At 41.0% G+C, this 15,505-nt stretch overlaps 2 protein-coding genes across 3 annotated transcripts; one reads left to right on the top strand and one right to left on the bottom strand.

Moving 5' to 3' along the window:
- Nucleotides 1-4,285: 4,285 nt before the first annotated feature.
- nmur3 (neuromedin U receptor 3) lies at nt 4,286-6,665 on the top strand. The gene is made up of 2 exons (XM_076147094.1): nt 4,286-5,102; nt 6,241-6,665. Exons 1-2 carry the CDS (start codon nt 4,286-4,288, stop codon nt 6,663-6,665), a joined length of 1,242 nt encoding a protein of 413 aa, XP_076003209.1.
- Nucleotides 6,666-8,414: 1,749 nt separating this feature from the next.
- lactbl1b (lactamase, beta-like 1b) lies at nt 8,415-14,408 on the bottom strand. Of its 2 annotated transcripts, none has more exons than XM_076147453.1 (6): nt 14,285-14,408; nt 11,875-11,981; nt 11,583-11,740; nt 9,831-10,078; nt 9,558-9,663; nt 8,415-9,393 (listed from the first exon to the last, which is right to left on the bottom strand). In XM_076147453.1, exons 1-6 carry the CDS (start codon nt 14,406-14,408, stop codon nt 8,415-8,417), a joined length of 1,722 nt encoding a protein of 573 aa, XP_076003568.1. The 2 variants fall into 2 exon arrangements, with proteins under 2 accessions (XP_076003568.1, XP_076003569.1); XM_076147454.1 differs by having other exon boundaries at nt 11,875-11,978; nt 14,303-14,408.
- Between the last annotated feature and the right edge of the window lie 1,097 nt (nt 14,409-15,505).

The following is a 15,505-nucleotide window of genomic DNA, read 5'->3' as shown; positions in this document are numbered from 1 at the left end:
AGTAAAGAGCACAATCTTCCTGAATTTGTTTGTGGTGTACATTTATACACCTTGCAATGCCACATGTGAAAACAAAAAGCCATGTCAGCACAGTGAAACCTGCTCAAATGATAAAGATAAGAGGAACCTGAAGATGACCCTGAAAGACACATTATGCAAGATGAACAGCCCTGTTGTCATGATAACTGCTACATGAATGACGTCTTTTACTTTATTGATGCTTTCTGACGCAGTTTAGAATTTAAAGTTGATGCACAGGTCTCATTAAGTGCAGGTCCAGGGAATGCTGTTATTTCCATTTGTTGATCAAACTTTTAAAACAAGAGCCACATCACTTCACACATTCCTGGAATCCAACTGATAGACGACTCTATATCGCACATTACAACACATTATAAAGTTTGTGTTCTGCGAAGAAGTTCTAGAACTGTCGTATCAAAGAATGCAACATTAGCAGGAGCGCTTCTGAGTGACAAATGCAGCTCAGACTTAAATACATAATCTGATCAGGTACCACATTATCCTCTTCAGTGCTTTGATCTTTGCATTCCAACACTCAGAAGTGTTATTGCTTTATTCATGAAGAACTAACTTGTGTTGCCTACAAGAAAAACATTCATTCAAAACTTCCGAGACACACAGAATGTTGATACATCATTGCTTTGATGTAGGAGGCATCAAAGCCTCGTGTCCGGCCACCTGTTTCAACAAAGTGCGGCAAACGCGGCACCATCCCTATCAAACTGCTCTGAGGGTGTATATGTATGTGTGTGTGTGTGTGTGTGTATGGTGAAGAGAGCCACTTCACAACCTGAACTAACTGTGCCCTCTGTTGGCTAATTGGAAAGAGCATTTATTAAGTTTTTTTCCTGAATGGACAGCGGTCTATTCCCGAAAATAGACGAGTAAATTAGTTTCAATCATCTTTCTTTGGCCTCGTTTGTGTCTTTCATTTTGCTTTTAACAGATTAAACAGATTTATAAAAAATAAAGAAACAGATTTTCTTTATTTTCAAGTGGTGCACAATGTGTCAGGAGATCAGTCAGCAGTCATAATAACTTATTGGAGTCTATTACTCAGAATGAATTGAAACTTGTTAATTTAATTACAACCAAACCACCTTCCCTACTTCACTCCGCCTGCTCTGACATTCCACAGCAAACAATTTAAGTCAAACAAGCAATTTCTTCTTACTTGTGTTTTCTGACCCTATGTGTGTGTTAATCGTGGTTAGGAGGGATGTGGGGGCTTCACAGTGTTCTGTTAATTACTAAGTCAAAACTAAATGGAATAAAATGACAACACAACAGCTGCCTCCAGCCTTGGATGTCACAGTAAAATGTTGCCTGTGTGTAACCTGTGCTTTCAGTAACTCTGGCATGTTTTGGTTTTTTAATTAAAGCTGGATAACAAACACCTCCATGAAAGGTTTGTGACAAAAACAACCAATTAACAGCAGACAGTGATTGATTACTTCAAAGAGAGGCAATTATTATTTCATGCCTGGAGCCGCTATGCCAGTTTTTACAGAGGATTGGGGTCTAAACAATAAAAAAAAAGATGCAATGTATTTGTCACATAAAACAGTGAACATGCTCCAAGAACTTTGAGTGGATTTGAAGTGAATGGGTCATATGGGGTGAATAACTATAGATCCACAGCTGTTCATCAATTCACAGTGGACAGCAGTTGTGTTGACAGAGCGCTAACATGCTAGCATCTAACATGTTCATGTTCGTTGGGGAGATTTGGTCAGATTTCATTTCAGATTTGAGAATCTGTCCAGCATTTTATTCATGATTGAGGGATTCTGTATTGATTGAACCTGCTCATGTAACCTTCGCTGTCCCAAAGCAATGATGCAAGACTGTGTTAGGAGTGAATACAGTGGGTTCAATGTCAATGAATATCAATTAGAGCGGTGTTGACACCATTATCCATCTTAACCCATTTATATTTTGATAATTACCACCAATGTCAAGGTAATGCAATACGTTTTGTTTGATATCAGGTGCATGTTGGGTATTAGTGGCCAAATGTCTGTTATGTTTAAGCCATAATCCATTTTAACCACATGGTGTCGTCAAATGCACCATAATAGAAATCTTCAGTGTTGAAACCTTAAACTTGAACATGATGACAGCGTCTTTCTCCACGAGACAAGACATATTGCTTTTTGTGCTTCATAAAACATTCTGGGCTGCATTTGTTTATTTTCCATATTTACTCTGTGAAGCAGCATTCAGAGTAATCTAGCTCAAATATTATTTTTGCGATGAAAAGAAATTTTGAAAAAGGATTTGAAAATGGATGAAGGTAGCAGACCACAGCATTCTAGTGACTATTATTATTTATTATTTACTTTTGCTTTAATATCCCTGCAGACAAAGTGACAGTTTATTTACTTTCAGTACATTTTCACAAGATTTGTGTGAAGATGGACCTATCACTGGAATTTCCTTTTCATTTCATTTTACGACTCTCGCTGTCTCTCCCTCCATCTCCCTCTCTCTCCCTCTCCCTCTCTCCCTCTCTCTTTCTCCCTCTCTCTTTCTCCCCCTCTCCCCCTCTCTCTCCTTCCTCTCTCTCACGTTCTCTCTCTCTTCCGCACTCTCTGTCCCTCTCTCTCCCTCTCTCTCTTTCTCCCTCTCGCTCCCTCTCTCTTTCTCCCCCTCCCTCCCCTCTCTCTTTATCCCTCTCTCACGTTCTCTCTCTCTCTCCCCCTCTTTTTTTCCCTCTCTCCCTGTCTTTCTTTCTCTCTCTCCCTCTCTCTCTCCCCTCCCTCCCTCCCTCTCACTCTCTCCCTCTCTCTCCCTCTCCCTTGCTCTCCCTCTATCTCTCTTGAAGGGGATGCACTTGCAGCACAGTTCTCATCCTCCTCTGTGTGTCTCAACATCTCTCTGCAGACAAGAACTTTCAGACATTCCCTAACAGTTGGCGACCTCATACTCTGTGTTAAGTCACCTTTCCTTATTTCCAACCATGATCCTAAAGGGAGCGTCACATAAGAAGAACGTTGCAGACGAGCAATGCTAAGGTGAGCTGTTTTTCTGTATAAACATTTTTTCAACAAGTTGTTGTTGGTCTACACACATTTCTACACTATTTTGCATGTGAAGCTTTTAATTAAATGTTAATTTGCTAGTGTTATATATTATTGCAATACATTCATGAAATGCATATAATTCAAGATATTTACCATTCATGCCAAACCTATAATCTGTATTTGACAATTTACAGGATTAGTAAATGGATAATAATGTTTTGAACTAAGACATAAAAGATAATATATGCTATATTGTCTCACTATGAAGTCTCACTGGCTTTGATTCCAATCATTGAGGTTAGAACTATAATTCCACAGTCCATCTCACACATCATTAGTTTGATAACCTTGGATTTGCAAAGAGATGAATGAATGAATTGACTGCATAATTAACCTTGGACGCACGCATTTATGCTGTATGTGTGTGTGTGTGTGTTGGTGTGTGTGTGTGTGTGTTGTCAATTAACCTCAACAGCCACCATTTGATGGAATTGATTCGGACCAAATTAGTGTTGCAGTAAAGCAAAATGCTTTAGCCCAGAGAGAGCAGATTACATTTCTGTTGGCACTGAAATCTTCTTTCATTATCTGTACTAAAAAAAAACGTTTTTTTTTGTTGTCATCAAGAATCTTTATTTAGCACAAAAGTAGGATATTAGTTGTTGTTTTTACTTTCAGAAATCAACACAATTAGATTTCTCTTGGCAAATCTATGATAAACCAATCAATGTTCTTGCTGTTTATATTGCCGCAATCTTGGCAATGAACTGCATTATGTCTCATTATGTTCACAGGCAAATCGCATATGCAAAATACACACACACCCTTCACAAAACTGCACTTGCACAGAATCTCCCGAGCAAAACCACTGTATTTATGGTTTGTGCTGCCAAGGACATTAACAGACACAATGTGCAATTCAGACTCTGTTATCATATTTAGCAGGAAACAATCTATTGTTCTTTAAGACCATTTGGAAGATATTTCCTCATTGTATGTTGAGAAGTTTACACACCTCTGAATTTTTTGAGCTGGAAGGAAAATATAGGAGACTATAGGAGAATATTGGATCGATTAGGAAGAAGAACCCTGAGTGCAGCTCCACACGACCATCCCTGTTCCTCAAATACAATCACATGCAAAGCTGAAATGAAAATCACATCAAATTAACCCTCATTTGCTTGCACATGTTAACTCATCTTCCTCTTTTCATTGCAGTTGTCCATTCTTCCTCTGAAATGGAGAACTCCTCTTCAAACTTACTGGAAGCCACTGTGCTGAACACCACCGGGAATTTCACCAGTGACAAATCCAACGAAGTCAACCTCTTTGAAATCTTGGGTCCAAAGCGATCTCCCTTCTTCCTCCCTGTAACCAGTGCTTATCTTCTCATCTTCCTCACTGGCTTGTCTGGCAATCTGCTCACGTGCGCAGTCATAGCCAAACATAAGAAGATGCGTAACCCCACCAATCTTTACCTGGTGAGCCTGGCTGCGTCTGACCTTCTCGTGCTTTTGTTCGGGATGCCCTTGGAAGTGTATGATCTGTGGCAGAACTACCCATTCCCCTTTGGTGAGGGCGGATGCTACTTCAAGACCTTCCTCTTTGAGACCATCTGTTTCGCCTCCATCCTAAATGTCACTGCACTGAGTGTGGAGAGATACATCGCTGTGGTGCATCCTCTCAAAACACGGTATCTCTCAACTAATCAGCATGCCAAGCGTGTCATCGGCATTATTTGGCTGGTGTCTATGATCTGTGCCATCCCCAACACCTCACTGCACGGTATCTATTACCTACCAGAGAGAATGGAGGAGTCTGCTATATGCACGGTGCTCAAACCTCTTTGGATCTACAACCTCGTCATGCAGATCACCACGGTTTGCTTCTTTTTTGTGCCCATGATGGTGATTAGTGTGCTGTATCTTGTAATGGGTCTTCATTTGAGCAGAGAAAGGCAGCACTCCTGTCGAAACTTTGGAAACCGCAGTACCATAACCCGGAAGACGATGCACACAGAGAACAGACGCAGGAGACAGGTCACCAAGATGCTCTGTGAGTGTCTGCCAATTTTTCTTTGTGACAGCTTGTTGCAGCAGCGAGCCGTAGCTTGTGCTTCCCCTGTCGTCATTTCTACACCTTTGTTCTTTGCAGAGATTACATAGAATAGATCCTTGAGCTCAGACTGGGAGATTATGCTCAGCCACAGACAAACATTGCTAATGTGCTGCAAAATCCCCAGATCTGAGTCCAAAATCACTGCTGGTGTGAGTGCTGCTCTGCTGCGCTGCTCCCAGGTGACAGGTTTTCATCACTGGTGCACTCTGTCTGCGTCACAATGTTTGCATCACTCGTCAAAAAACAACTCTCACCACTTTCGCCTCTAAAGGTTAATTTTATCTTCTGTGATTTTCCTTGATTTCAATATGAAGAAGGAAATACACTGCGTGTAAATCAGTAATCAGTGCAAAGGCAATCATGTAAGCATGATTACATGGAGCACAAAATGAGCCAAACATTAATCATACTGTGAGAGAGATGGCCTGGACCTGTAGAAGGCTGCCTGTTTGAAAGCAGGCATGTTGTTATTTTTGTTATCCATGTGTAAACACGCTCTAAAGACCAAATATGAGGGAATCACAAATAATGTAACGAGAGACTGCAAAAGCAGTCTTGGTTTGGATCATTTGTATTCTGTGGAATGCCTTCTGTCTGACATGTGAATCGTTACAGAGCACCGGACACACCGATGACTGGAACCGAAATCTTGGATAAACACTTTGAGCTCATTCCAACTTTGCTTTTCTTCCACCATAATGTTATAAATAATCTGCTATCTGCAAAGATTCATTCCAACATAATGCTGGCTGCTTTTCAATTCTACATTCAATTCTTCTATGCGTCTCTCTCAGGGTAAAGCCTCCTGTAATTCTGAATCAGTGAATCAAGGCTGAAGTTTTTGAGCACAATTTGCTCTCATTGATCATTGGATTCCTAAAACCTACAAGTTCTTTGGAAAATAAGAATTTAAATCTAAATGGAAACTGTGTGGATGAGAGCAGCTAAGATTCAACAACAATACAGTAATAGAACCAGAACAAAATGACCAAATGTCCTTGTAATCTCACTCATTGTGCCGGTTCTTGCATGTTAACAACAGGTCTGACCCGACCCATCTTCTCTGTTTCTTCAGCCATCCTGGTGGCAGTGTTTGGCGTGTGCTGGGCCCCCTTTCACATCGAACGACTGCTGTGGAGCTCCATCCGTCAGTGGACCAACTTGATGCACAGCATTTATGAGTGTGTCCACATCGTTTCAGGTGTCTTCTTCTACCTCAGCTCTGCAGTCAATCCCATCATCTACAGCCTGCTCTCCACGCGATTTCGGGAGTGTTTCAGAGACCTTATGTGTTCCCAGACGGAGGACAACTTCTCTGTTAGAGACTCCCCGTCCCTCCCTAACATTTTACTAGCTCCTCATGTCTCAAATTCCAGAGTTCAGGTCAAAGGTCAGGACGCCAATTCTGTTGTCCCTTTGCTGTCTCCTAGTGTGAGCCTAGACACTCCTATCCTTACCTGTTCTTGTAAAGAATCTGACTGCAAAACCTCTGTATTTTAACTTGGATTTAATTTGAACAAGCTAACAAGCAGCTCATGCAGACGCATGTTTAGCTTATTACATGTAATTTAATTTACACAGAAATGCAGCGGCACTGAGTCAAGTCCGTTCGATTAGGTTCCTTAGTATGGATGATGATTGTTCAACAGTGCCTGCATGTTCAACCTGCTGTCTTATACTGTAAATAAGATAGTGTAAATAAGCTTAAGAAGAACAGTCATACTGTGACTCATACAGAGGACAATCAAATCTGATTGACCTGAAATAATCACTTTTGAGGGTTTAGTGTGCACTGTGTGTACCTTTGATTCATTGTTGTTGTTGTTGTTGTTGTTGTACTAACACATGCTTTGTTTCTGTAGAAGCAAAAAATATACTGCTTAACTGTGGGCTTTTTCAATGCTGTTTCTGCCTCTTGTTTTGCTCACAGCCATCCAATCTACACTTGATGGCTGTCATGGTTTGTTTGTACATTATTTGTAGAGTAAACTCTTGTTTACTGTGACTGTGATAGTGAAAACTGCAATGACCTCCGGCTATCGCACAATGTTGAATGTAAGAGAGCAGACATAGCTGTTTTTTTGAGCTGGGCTACTTTTGGTTGTTGTATCTTTTGAAATGTGAATGCACAATAAAATGAAATGTTTTGTCAGCATTATGATTAAAATGGTGCGTAGACTGGTTGATTGTGTTGGTATTTCGTAATTTATCCTTTTGGCACAACAAAAGCAGAGAATCAACTGATGACAACTGTCAACAGTTGATTCTCTGCTATGTAGATTCTCTGCTCTGATTGCCAACACCAACATGAATCATATACTGGGCCTCATTGCCATATGAACTGTAATGACAGTTTTGTATAGTTCATTTCTTACAGTATTGTCTTGCCGGGGGTGTGATGGAAATGGAAAATGAACATATTGTTTAGCCTTGAACTATAAAATACAATGTTTACAATAAGGGAAGGAATGGTATGGTGTCTTTGTGTGATTTGCGTTCACACAAAGACACCATGTCATTCATTCCCTTCCCAATACTGTAAGAAATGAACTATACAAAACTGTGATTACAGTTCATATGACAATGAGGCCCAGTATATGATTAGTATTGTTGGTGTTGGTGTTGGCAATCAGAGTGACTTGGAATCCATTTTTAGAGATTAGGGACACAGGGGGACACACTGTGCATTATTTAGATGCCAGAATATCAAGAGTGTGCTCTTTCAGTCTTTACTTACAGGTTTTGCTACACTGTATAAAATGCTGTTCAAACACTGTAGAAAAATAGTAATATTTGTTTATTCAGTTTTGTCATGACGATATCACAGTTTTATCTGCCACAAATAAAACATTTGTAAAAAAGATAAATAGGTAAATGGGCTTTTCTTGTATGCATGAGCTGATCACATCCAAAGGTGTAAAATATATGGAAATAGCTATGTTGATAACCACAGCATAAGTCTGACTAACAGCTGGCTTTCTGTTCTCTCTCATAATTCAAGGACAGACGGCAAAGAGAGAAACATAAGCTTACAACCATGTGAAATGTTTAGTATAGAGCCATAATGATGCAATCTTATGAAAAGGACAGTCATTTACAACACCATGTCCATCAGAGAAACATGTCATTTTCTGCCCAGATACTTTACATACTGTTATCTCTGTCAGTGGTCTGTTTTTATCTGGCTTTTCATTATTCACAACATTAGTTTGTATGTGATTCACGTCTCCTCCGCACTGTTTGTCCAGTTCAGTTAGAGAATGACGGTCTGCGAGCGATTCTCACCACATTATATGTATTCAGCCCTGGTGCGTCGAAACCGGGCGACAGTCCTCGCTTGTCAAACACATAGAAGTTAAATAATTGTCCATCTTGGGCTTCTAGGGACACGGAGGCGGTACCGACCTGCAAAACACAAGGGTACTCCTTTTGAAACACCACCCTGAACACACGCTCAACCAGGTAGTTGAGTTTAATAGTTCTGTACTTCTCTGGGATCAGCTCCTCAATCTGAGGCCCAAACTGCTGCATGATCAGAACTCCATCTGGCCCAACTTTGATCTCATAGAAGGTGATATTACTATAGGTGAAAACGCCAAGGTAAGGATCTGGATTTGGGGGAGCAGAGAGGACCTTCTTTGCCTCCCTGAAGGATTTCTCTATGGCTGGAATGATGTGGCTGTAGGCCTTGTTGACAACATCTTGGCCCTGAGACCTGCTGCCGGCCATGAGCACCACCAGGCCCAGCTTCAGCCTGGGAACCAGAGAGAATGTGGCGGAGTAACCATCCAGATCGCCATCTTTGCGCACCACCTCATAGCCCATATAATCATTCACTTCCCATGGGGTCCCAGTACGGTTAGCAAAGTAATCCTTGTCGCACTTGAACAGCGGCGTCAGCATGATCTTCAAGGAGTCTGGCTCCAGGATCTTGCGATGATAAGCACCCAGCAGCATCATGGCGAGCTTGGCCATGTCTGCCGCGGTGGAGAACATCTGACCTGAAGGCCGATACCAGCCTAGGTCATACAGAGGGGCTGGTTTTCCATTGGAATACACGCCCACAGCCATCTGGGTCTGCAGCCCGGGCGTGATGTCGAATCCAGTGTCTTCCATCCCGAGTCGGTCCAGGATGTTCTCCGTGATCCAGCGCTGGTATTTAACGCTGGCCACCCGCTCAGCCATCACATGAGCCAGCAGGGAGAAGGCGAGGTTGCTGTAGTGACATCTGAGGGATGGAGAGCAATATTGTTTGTACAACTGTGACACATTCTTTACTCCTGATTTCATCATGTGGGTGAAAACAAACAACACTGACTGAAGACTGTAGCATGTCATTTTTATATTAACTGATTTTGCATGATCATAATTGCACAGCAGAACGAATCGTACTTGGTTCCCGGGTCTGCGATGAGGACGTCATCTTGCAGTAGATTGACTGCAGATTGTGTTTTTCCTTTCCAGAGCAGATTTGTCGCTCTGAGTCTCCTGGGAAGGCCTTTGATTGGCCCAAAATAATAATAACACAGTGTGAAAAATAGGAAAATAAATGAATTTAATCAAATACAATTGATGTCAAATTGATTCTCAAATTCTCTCTGTATGCTTTTGGCTTGCGGGAAAAACAGAAACACACTTTCAGGGATTGAGCTACAGTTCAGCTACCTGAGAGTTGGCTGGCCATCCTGCGCAGGGTGACTGAGGACGAGCGTATTGGGACCTCACCACTGTCCAGAAATATCAGCCCATCTGTCACATACTTCAGCTCAGAGTCTCGCATCTTTCCCAGCGGGTTCTTGATGGTGAAGTTCTCCACATACTTCTCCAGAGGGTCGTCCAAGGAGCCGATCTTCCCATCCTCCCACAGTTTGTAGAGCATCAGAGTTGGGAAAATCTTGGACAGGCTGGCAATTCTGAGAAGACAAACAACAGAGGAATGACATCCAATTGTTAGGACACTATTTATAAAGAATCACATCACAAGACCTACATTTGTATCTTATTTCAACAATTAAAACTCACTAAATAAAAAAAGAATGACGAAAACTATGACGAAATCTATTGACATTTTCGTCGACGAATAAAAACAAGACGGCAATGTTCGGGAGGGACGAATTGAGAAATGAGCCAATCAGAAAAAACAACGAAGCAGATGAAGTGTATCCAATCAGAAGTGTGTTTGTAGTCATGCGATTCCAACTCGAATCTTCCCGGGAAGTAGACCACCAGCGTTACCACCAAAATTGCAACGTTTGTCGGGAGAAACGTTCTAGTGACATTTGGATACTCTTTGCATTGGACGTGGAAGAAAAAAAGACCATTTTCAAACCGCGTGGACAGAAAATAAACTGCAAAAATACGACGAACCTGAAGCGACATTTGCAGACGAGCCACCCCGACGTTCATGAGAAGGTAAAGCACAACGAAACAAACGGGTGCTTTAGCCTGTCAATCAATCTCCGCACGTTACCACACAACTCTTGATAAAACATAATGCACTCTTAAAGAAATGTAGTACACTTAATGCTACACACATGACGGAAGACAGACAGAAATGTTCTATAGCGACAACTTAGATCTGTGTGTCAGAGAGAATGAGAGATAAATGATGACATTGTGTACAGAAGAACACTGATGACAAAGTTGAAGGGCCACTGAGTGTAAATAAAGCTGGTAAATATCAATTTCTATTATAAATATCAATACTGACTCTAAACAACATCAAAGTAAGGAGGAGGCCATTGGGCGCCCAGGTTGGTGTGACTTTATTTGTTATTATCCAGGGAGAGGAGGCCTAATGCTCATTTTGTGTTATTGTTATTGTTTCCTATTGAGACATGATTTTATTTGTATCTGATTTGAAAATAAATGTTCCACATCAGTTCAATCTGTGCCTGTATTTCACCTTCAAACCGTATTACCATTCCATAATCACAGGTTAGTAGGTTTTTCCTCCAGGACTAGAAATGAGTTAAGAAATTCTAGAGAAACACATAATGTTTTATATTTGAATGAATTGTTGGATGAGGTGGTTCACAGAGGTGGTACAGACTTTTATGACTATAACTTGTGGCTTCTCGTGTGTTAATTGCATGACTCGGGGTCAGTATGAGGTCCAGCTTTGGCTGTGTGAGTGAGAGCTCAATTGCTTTATTGATTAGACTGTGTGCCCTGTGTAGAGGATTTGGACAGAGGTAATGTGAGGTAATGAGGTAATGTCTAGGAAGAGATAAAAATTCTGACACGGAATGAAAGCTCCACTGGAACATCTCCCATGTAAACAAAATTCAATCCCAAGAAAATTGTACTTCCTTCACCCATGTTCTTGTGTCAGGCTCAGAAGTAATAAATCACCCCTCATAGCTCCAAACATGTCTCCAAAGTATGAAGTAAAAACAAAAGCAAAGTTGTCCTGACCTGTAGATGGTGTACTCATTGGGTGGACTTGAGAGAGGGTCGGTGCCGTTCCTCATCCCAAAGTTGCCGGTCCACAAAATAGTGTCATTCAAGATCACAATGGCTGACAGGGAAGGAAGACTGACGGGGTTGATGCTCTGCCGAAGCAAAACGTCCACCTGATAGACACAGAAAGAGCAGCAAATGCAAAAACACGTCCCCAGTTTTGTTAGCTGTCTGGTAGGACCTCAGTGGGCCTGATGGACACAAGAACATATACAGTATTTGAATGTGGTCACAGACGTTCTCTCACCTTTCCCAGGGCTTCTTTCAAACTGGGGATGGGATGTTGTAGTTGGAGAGGCTCGGGGAAACGAGGACACATCCTCTCTGATTTGACATCATGACCCATCCCTTCTTCTGGAGATGGAGGGAAAACGAGAAAACCGTAAAGAAAGAGAGACAAAGAGCCAAGGGAGCACAAGAGGACAGCCTACTGAAATTCCCACTTCATATTTGATAGAATAATGTATTGATACCATGACACAAAGTCCAGCACAACATGTTTTCCAGGGTAGCTGGGGCCTTCATTAACTCTCTCTGCTTCTGCATGAGCCATGTCAATCTTAAAGGATCTAATAAGATGATGAACAGCATCTTCCCCCCACTGTGACTTCTGGATGAATAGGGCTCCTTCAATATTTCTCATTTACCTTTTTATTTGTCAAGCTTAGGATGTTGTCCTATAAAAAGATGCATCAATGCATATTGAATATTCTGAATGGAAGGGGAGCTGCTCTGTCTATTATCATCACCTGCTTTTACCTTGTCATGTAGAGGCCTGATATCTGGACTATATGTATGAAAGAAAAATCTATTTAATTGGCACAGATGGTTCTGATAGAGCCTCTATAATTAAGTGGCACCACAAAAAATCTGCAAAATCTGTCGTATGCTGTTACACCGTTTTGACAAGCAGATGATCTTTTGGCAAGAGAAGGACAGCAAACGCAGCCAAGACCTTTGACCTTTGTTTGGTTCGAGCGTGAACATTCTCACTTCATAATGATTCTTAATCTTAAAGTGAATTGCTCCTGAATGGCGGAATTTGAATTCATTCCATCTGTGGGTTTGTTGATCACACTCTCAGCCACAGGAAAAGACACTCCTAGTGTTGAACTAGTACACAGCTCTCAGCTATGGACAAAGGAAATCATGAAGAATCAGCCTTATTGTGATCAGACACATACCTGATTCTATACAGCCGGATTATTAAACCTGTACCATGTGTTCCTCCTTTTTAATAACGTGAATAGATGATCTCGCGTTGAAACAGACCGTTGTGTGTTTACGCAATCTGTTGGACTAAATGCACACAGCTCCAGTCCTCCGTAAGCACTGTGAGTGACTGTGTTTAGAAATGTAATCCATTTCCTAGTCACAGGAAGAACCTGCAGTAATTGGATTCCACAGTCGTGCAGTGGAGATGGAGAATCATTGCTCATTTTAGAGATTATCATCTGACTGAGACAAAGTGGTTTGCCTATACCTTTGTATCTTACGGAAACAAGATGAAGAAATATTACAATTAAAACAAATGATAAATTGTGTCCTAATGGTGAAATTGAGTTACTGACTTGCAGTGATGGTGATCTAGTTGTTCATTTACAGTGCTTTCATAACCTCAGAGCTTTAGCTGATGAATGTCTTAGTAAGATCGAGCCAAGTGTCCACTAATGCTTCATATCCTTATCCATCTACTGCTCTATTTGTTTTTGTGATTGGTCAGATTTCTGTCTCTTGACACCAACATGTTATACCCCGCTTTTGACTGTAGAGGTCTAAGTTCAGGCTACATAACCCTACTCCTAACTAAACATTGATGATTCACAGGTTTTGTTCACTTGCAGAAGGGTTCTTTCCTCCTTCTCCGTTATTGGCAAGAGACTTCTGCATTGGCTTGTATTTGGCCAATCAGTGGGAAAACCTCTTTGATGCATTATGCTACCCACTACGCAGAATGTAACACTGGTGCCAAATATTAAAATACTCATACATTAGCAAATGCACGAAGCCATAAACAATACTTGGATTCAAGACCTTATGTGAACATTTTCCTTCCAAAGCTGTTGTTTTTGTTACATAAGACAGTTTTCCCCAAAAATATTTTATAAAGCACATTGTAAAACCAGTAAATCTGCTTCAATAATTTAAATAAGTATGAAAGCACTTTAAATAATACTTTAAAGATACTTATGCAAAGTTATAAAGATGATAATCTCTGCAAAGATGTTTTAAAGATATTTTTAAATGTGACTCGGTTGACCTCAGTCACAAGGCTGCTAAATGCACGCAATCCCAACAGAAAAGCCTTATGTTGACTAATCTTAAGACCTTTAAGTGCATATGGGGTTAAAGGAGCTCATATAAGGTGGCCAAATCATGGAGGGGTGTCAATGTTTTTGAAATCTAAAACACGATCAAGATGCAGAGTAATGCAGTCTCACAGCAGATGACTTGAATTCCAGTCACAAATGGTTTTCAAGTGTTAAATCCAATTTCAGTCCTAGCTCTTATTTTAGATTTTAACTTTTAAGGTGAATAATTATAGTCCTGCAAAAGCCAGCTGGACAAAATCAAAACTATACAGAGTAGATCAAAGCTGCATAGGTCCAAGAAGGTTTTTACCCAACAGCAACAGCCTTCCTCACACAAAGTATCACCATCAGTGTTGATCTTACCTGGTAGTGCTTTTGGCAGCTGGTATTGCCATAAGAAGCATCCTGTCATCACAAGTGACAACAAAAGAAAGAAGACCAAGCCCAGTTGTGTCCATTTCACGTTCATTCTCTTTTCTTTACTGAGTCCCTCTAGTTTAGCAGTAGAAGGAGAAGCAGCCACACTCGATGCTGGCTGAAATATAAACAGACACACAAGCACAGAGGCACAATCACAACAAATGTACAGTGTGTCAGCGTAAGGAAGCTACATTTTGTTAAGCATTCAACATGAGAACATTCTGTTTTCACCGTTTCCCAAAGTCTTTCCACTGAGATTCCCTTTGATAACATCTGCTCATATCAGTAGAAATTGAAGCCAGAAATCCCCATCACCTTGATTATTATAAAGTGATCCCAATAGCTATTAAGAGTACTCACCACCTGATTACTGCTTCACAGGCACAAGCGGGCTGAACTGGATTACAAATGGGACAGCAATCTTCTTATCACTCAATCAACATCCTCAACATTCACTCAGCATTAGTTTTACTGTGTGATTCCCAGACCCACAATACAGTGACCGGTGTTCCATGGTGGTTTTCCTGAGCAGGAGAAAGGCACAGACATGGACTCCCTTTTCTCACCGACTGTTTTGTAATCTTGGGCCATTGGTGCTCACAAACTCACAATTCCAATTTCCTCTCCTTCAACCACAGGCTGTTGACATCATAATCCCTAGATTTGCCGTGCCAAAGCCCATCCGAGCAGGCGGGGAAATCCTAATCTGTAATCCCTGTGAATCAATTCACTTCAGCAGAGCCCAGCATAGCTGACAAAGATGGCACCCAGTCAGTCAACACAGACAAGTTCAGATGAAGCCACCTTATTCAGAGCACGAGCCCACAGCTGAAATACACACATTTGAAAAACTCAGAGAGGACTTCATATAAATTCATTCCTTTGCTAACTGGCAGCTCTTATAAACACGTTCAATACAAATCTTGTAAAGAGACTTTAAATAGAATAAAACACAAATTGGCTCTAAAATTGAATAAAATAAGATTGTAAATTCAGTAAAATGGCCACCATTAGTGAACAATCGGCCAACTGAGGACAGGGTTGTGTTCAAAGAAGGGTTTAGTAACATCAGAAAGCAAAACACAATCTCAACAAAGAAAAAAGACAAACAATTTTTCTCTACTAGAAATGGGAAATGGACAAACA

This window comes from Genypterus blacodes, unplaced genomic scaffold (genome assembly GCF_046128005.1).
Source record: "Genypterus blacodes isolate CSIRO-AG114 ecotype Tasmania unplaced genomic scaffold, CSIRO-AGI_Gbla_v1 ptg000037l_1, whole genome shotgun sequence".
Lineage (NCBI taxonomy): Eukaryota > Metazoa > Chordata > Actinopteri > Ophidiiformes > Ophidiidae > Genypterus > Genypterus blacodes.
The sequence above is the reverse complement of the archived record's forward strand: the minus strand, read 5'-3'. Positions and strand labels throughout refer to the sequence as shown.

Excerpts from the sequence above, each read along its gene's own strand:
- nmur3 (XM_076147094.1), top strand. The coding sequence starts at position 4,286 with ATGGAGAACTCCTCTTCAAACTTACTGGAAGCCACTGTGCTGAACACC. Across the intron at positions 5,103-6,240 it reads ACAGGTCACCAAGATGCTCT|CCATCCTGGTGGCAGTGTTT; the intron begins GTGAGTGTCTGC and ends CTGTTTCTTCAG.
- lactbl1b (XM_076147453.1), bottom strand. The coding sequence starts at position 14,408 with ATGAACGTGAAATGGACACAACTGGGCTTGGTCTTCTTTCTTTTGTTG. Across the intron at positions 10,079-11,582 it reads AATGAGTACACCATCTACAG|AATTGCCAGCCTGTCCAAGA; the intron begins GTCAGGACAACT and ends TTGTCTTCTCAG. Across the intron at positions 9,664-9,830 it reads GATGGCCAGCCAACTCTCAG|GCCTTCCCAGGAGACTCAGA; the intron begins GTAGCTGAACTG and ends GGCCAATCAAAG.